Source organism: Folsomia candida, unplaced genomic scaffold (assembly GCF_002217175.1).
Source record: "Folsomia candida strain VU population unplaced genomic scaffold, ASM221717v1 Fcan01_Sc010, whole genome shotgun sequence".
Classification (NCBI taxonomy): Eukaryota; Metazoa; Arthropoda; class Collembola; order Entomobryomorpha; family Isotomidae; genus Folsomia; species Folsomia candida.
The window spans coordinates 2,428,811-2,433,798 of record NW_019091202.1 but is presented as its reverse complement, the minus strand read 5'-3'; the positions used below and the strand labels follow the sequence as shown (position 1 = coordinate 2,433,798).

At 35.3% G+C, this 4,988-nt stretch overlaps 1 protein-coding gene across 1 annotated transcript; it reads right to left on the bottom strand.

Moving 5' to 3' along the window:
* Window positions 1-830: 830 nt before the first annotated feature.
* LOC118436713 (cytochrome P450 2J2-like) lies at window positions 831-4,434 on the bottom strand. Its single transcript, XM_035855278.1, has 7 exons — window positions 3,935-4,434; window positions 3,651-3,771; window positions 3,476-3,588; window positions 3,022-3,294; window positions 2,336-2,583; window positions 2,075-2,255; window positions 831-1,573 (listed from the first exon to the last, which is right to left on the bottom strand). Exons 5-7 carry the CDS (start codon window positions 2,445-2,447, stop codon window positions 1,093-1,095), a joined length of 774 nt encoding a protein of 257 aa, XP_035711171.1. The 5' UTR covers window positions 2,448-2,583; window positions 3,022-3,294; window positions 3,476-3,588; window positions 3,651-3,771; window positions 3,935-4,434; the 3' UTR covers window positions 831-1,092.
* Window positions 4,435-4,988: the final 554 nt, after the last annotated feature.

The following is a 4,988-nucleotide window of genomic DNA, read 5'->3' as shown; positions in this document are numbered from 1 at the left end:
TACCGTGGACTCAATTGTTTAATACACTGTAACAGACCTTTCGCATGTGCGCATAGTGCATACTTATTTTGTAGTTAAGATTAAGAGTATGCGTGAAACATAAACATTGAATATATGCTTTTGTATATTTCAATTCTTTGAATTTCGCCACGGTCACGATTTTAGCCTTCAAAACCGCTTATGGCGAAAAATTCCTGTGGGCGTCAAGAAAATCGTACACGGTCGAGCGATAGCTCGTTTTTTTCGTGAGGCCTTGCCGCAACCAATAAAAAATGTTAGAAAGTCCTAAAAAATCACCCATGAAGTTTTCATTTTGGCCTCTCATTTTGAAATGGTAAAAAAATTCTGACCTTGGACAGCGCGGTGACCTTCAAATTCGGCGACGAGGGATTATTCGCCAATTAGTTTATACAACTGCGTGCAGAGTTTCGAAGCTCTAAGTGCTCGGGATCATATCGCAATTAAAAAAACGCAAAGGTCCACTTAATTTTTTTGCTCACTGTAGCATCCTCGTCGGAGACTTGAGAACCAAAAACAAAACCAAACCATTTCCCAGGTAGCTAAAGTTTTGAAAAATGTACAATTTTGTATATTTATGAAAAAATCCCCGACCATTGTACACTGATAGTTCAATATTTTTGCGTTTTGACGCTAACCAATGTACGACGTCTAAACAAGAAGCAAAACCGACTAAGGAGGATAGTGGCAAACTTTAATTTTAGATATACGAGAAGCAGTGTGGTGCAATATTAAAGATGATAAAATGCCGTAACTATTGTCAAATCTAACGACACATAGCACTGGTGCAATCAAAAGATCAACAATGCAGCTGATAATAAGTAGTGAAATTTTTATTCAAATTCATCAAGCATTTGATTTAATTACATTCCTAATCTCATAAATTGTGACTAGGTGGTGTACCACTTTTAAGTTGTTCACCCTTTACTATTTAAATTTCTTGTCATTATGCGTCAATTTTCCTAAAACTAAGTTTTTTTATCATTTAAATAATTTTAATAGTTATGTGCAGCTAAAAACTAAAAAAAATCGCAATATTTACTTCCTGGTAGGTCCTACATAATAGCCCTCCTATCACATCTCTTCATCGCTATCTAATTTTTCTCGGCACGCCAACAAAAGTTTAAATTTTGGGGTAAATCTGAAAAAGATGACATGGCATTTTTCCGTTAAAAAATCACTACTTGGCTTCTCTACTTTTGGATCCCACTGAAACTCAAATTTCTGACAGAGTGAGGCCAACACAAGAAAAAAATCATTTCGCGCAAACGTTTGTCCTGGACAAGTTCTGAGGCCGACTGAGAATGGGAGAAATGGTGGTGGGGCATCACGAGATCTGGTGTCATTCAGGAAACGGTCTGGATTAAATATTTCCGGTTCCGGGTAGAACTTTGGATCGTGATGAATTCCGTACAAATTGGCGATAATGGTGGTGCCTTTGGGAATAAAGTAGGTCTCGAAGGTTACATCTTGAGTAGTCATTTGGAAATTGGAGAACGGAGAAGTACTCGAAATTCGTAAGACTTCTTGCATGACGGCCTTCGTGTAAGGCATTCTAAATAAATTTGTAATTTTTTAAAAACTAATTTTTACCAGAGAGAGATTTCCTTACTGTTATCTTATCTATCAATCCGGGTATTTTAAGACTTGAAATGTATCACGTAGAAATTTAGCGTAGATAATTTTTAAATGATGTGTCAGAAATCTTATCGCCACCATAGTTGTTCAAAAATTTAGTTTTCAATCAAATTTCAGTCACCCGATTTCTGACTGAAGGCTTTCATTTACGTTCAGTCATTTTAGTTCAGCATCATTTCATTTCACTTCATCGGACTTCATTTCTTACTTTACCCCATATATTAAGCATACGATGAGAAATGAAAGGAGTGAAAATTTTTTTATTCACACGCATTCATCTGAAATGACAAAAATTTAAAATCACACGAAATTCATTTTAATTCACTACCTTAATCGTTGAAATGAATGAAATGGAACAGGTATGGTGGCCGCTTGAGAATAGTTAGTCAAGGAATTATCGCTATCTAAAACAGCTTACTTTTCAAAGTTCTCCAGCGAAGGGCACCGGTCGGATCCAATCACCGTTAAAATCTCTTTCGCCAATTTGTCCTGAATTTCGGGATATAATGACAAGTAGAGAAGCGCCCAATTTAGCGTGTTCGTCATTGCTTCTGCCGCGCTGACGAACAAGTTTATAATCGTTCCTTGCATGTGATTAGCTAAAAGTAAACTTTAAAATGTGAATTGGAAAAATTCCCGAGAATTGAATTTGAAAATTTAAATATTAATGCAAACATACCTCCTTTATTTTTATGAAAATGTGACCCCTCGTCTCCTTCTGCGTTTTGAATTTCTTTCAAAAATGCAGTCACGAGGTTATCATTCAACAATGATGAATTATTTTTATTCATTAGTGCCTGTCGTTTTACTTCATCGTGTAAAATTGAAGGAACATTTTTTATCCGGTTTAACCCCGTTAATCCCGGGAATAATTCGGTCAACCAGGGTAGAAACCATATCGCACTCCCGATCGGTTGCCATAGCGATCTTGAAAAAAATAACTGAATTAGAGTACCAGCATAATAGCCCAACCAAAATAGTTTTTCTTCCAAACAAAAGCTACACTTTTCACAAATTTAAATTGTGCATCCAATTTATTTGTTGATCCAACCAAAATGAACATAAAATATTACAAACAAATAATTTTGCCTCTAATTTAAATTTTAGTTAGAAAACAAATCGATTGGTTGCACATTTTAGTGTTGCGAAAATTATTAGTTTTGATTGGAAGAAAATAAATTTTGGTTGGGCATTATAAATTTGACATTAAATTATATCGGCAACTTTTATCAAATTTCGTAAAAAGGAATGGAACAAATTCTGGTTACGGCTTTTTAATTTATTAGAGTGTTTATTAATTTATTAATTTATTAGGGTATTTATTAGAGTGTATATAAAGCTGCTAAAGGTTTTCAATTTTGTTACCTATGCAACTATGTTAAAGTTTCCTGACAAAATTTCTTGTCTCGAATTTCCTCCCCCGTCAAAATATTCCAAAGATGGTTTGTAACCGGAGTGTAAAATTTATCTTTAAAATCGACCCTGTTTCCCACCTCTTTTGAAAGTGAGTCTACCAATTCTTCAATATCCGATTGAAGAAAAGGTTCCATGCACTTCTTTCCGAATCCGAGCGAGCTAAGATTTTTCACTGTAAAATTTCGAATCGTACTCCACGAGTCCCCTTGAGAAGTTAGTGTTCTTTGGAATAAAAATTATACTTCAATTAATATATCAAAAAACTCTACTCCGCATATAATGCCACCTTAATGAAATGTTATTGCGACAATTTTACCCTACGGGAAACCAGCAACTGATAAATTTTAATTAACTACAATTTCATATGACTTGTCCAGAAATTTGAAAGCATATGTATCTTTACCATGTTCCTGTCCACCCATTAAGTAATGAAGTGGTTTGAATTCAGGTCGTCCATTAAATTCCGGATTTGAAAATGCCGCCTTGATCAGGTCATAGTCATTTAGTTGCACGGCGCTGATGCATATACACTAAATTATTTTGACGACCTTCATTTGAAAGAAATCTTTGGTTAATACCGAAAATCCCCTAATCGAAGTCCAACAATTTTCCCGTATCTATCCCGCCAATTTGTCATCGCCCTTAGAGGAGATTTGCGAAATTGGAGCAGATTTCCGAAAATTGGCCATTGTGTAGGACCTATTTTTTTAACGAAATAAATTGGGAAAGTAAATTTGCAAATTTAAAACTACGGGGTAAATATGTATATTACAATAATATCCTAATTTTAACGCATGAAGAATTAAATCGATCGATTTTATTTAGTGAATCGATGAAATTTGAATTACAAATAATAAAATACCTGGTGGAAAACCCTTCGGCCTAAAATGGTCTGTTCTTCGTTTCCAAAAAACGTAGCACAAGAGTTAAACGCATACAAAGTAGGGAAACATAACGCTGTTCGGATAATTTTAAAAAGAATGATGATATATTTTTACAATTTAGTTTTAATGAATGTCGTCGCTTTTGTGGGGACAACTTTTCAATAATTCAATGTCCAAGTTTGCTAGTAATTTTACCCATTTATGCAGCTATATCGCACTTGCTATAGCAGTTAGCTAAGGTCAGTGTCGAATTTGATTTCGGGGGAATTTATAGGGAGCTTTATAAGGAAATTGTTTGGCGATTTAGGTAGTTTTAGAGGAAACATAAAAATGTTTATTAGCACGATTTCGAATGCATTAACTATAGATAAACCTACTAAATCACGTTATTACGGAAAAATTAGTTAATGACACTGGTAAGAATTTCCTACTAGGGAACAAGTATCGTGAAAAATATCAGTTTATTCCCGTTCCCGTATCGCCTCAGGATTCTCAATGAGGAAAACGAAATTGGAAAGTTGTCTTAAAATCTCTTCACTTTATCATTCTTTACATATTTCATATATAGGAGGAAATTTAATGAACAAAAAAGGTATGAAGCTCGTTTGAACTCTATTTAGAGTCAAGGGCGTGGGCTTATGTACATATGTATGTGGGAAGGTCAGTTTAGCGAAAATACTTTTGTCGACAAAAATTCGCCATAAAAATCCCATTCGGCGGAACCCAAAGTTCATGCATTTCTAGGTATTTTTGTAGACTTCCATGTTTGGCGAAAATAATGCCGAATTTGGCAAGAATGAGGATGACGTGAAAATGGTAACTCATGGTTAGTTGGGGTAAGTAATTTCGCCATTTGGAATTTCTCATGCATAGGTGCGCAGCTTCCGGACGTCTGAAGCGGGCGCCGGAGGCCGAAGCTGTTAGAACTTGCGCACCTATGCTCTCATAATATTTTTTACCACATTGGCGATGATTTTATTTTTCGTCCAACTAGACTTCGCCAGAATGACCGTCAATCCATACCTACATATG

What these genes read in the sequence shown, in the direction of transcription:
- LOC118436713 (XM_035855278.1), bottom strand. Translation starts at nt 2,447, where the DNA reads ATGAATAAAAATAATTCATCATTGTTGAATGATAACCTCGTGACTGCA. An exon ending in TTTTCATAAAAATAAAGGAG is followed by an intron (nt 2,256 to 2,335) that starts GTATGTTTGCAT and finishes GTTTACTTTTAG; the next exon opens with CTAATCACATGCAAGGAACG. An exon ending in TCGCTGGAGAACTTTGAAAA is followed by an intron (nt 1,574 to 2,074) that starts GTAAGCTGTTTT and finishes AAATTTATTTAG; the next exon opens with AATGCCTTACACGAAGGCCG.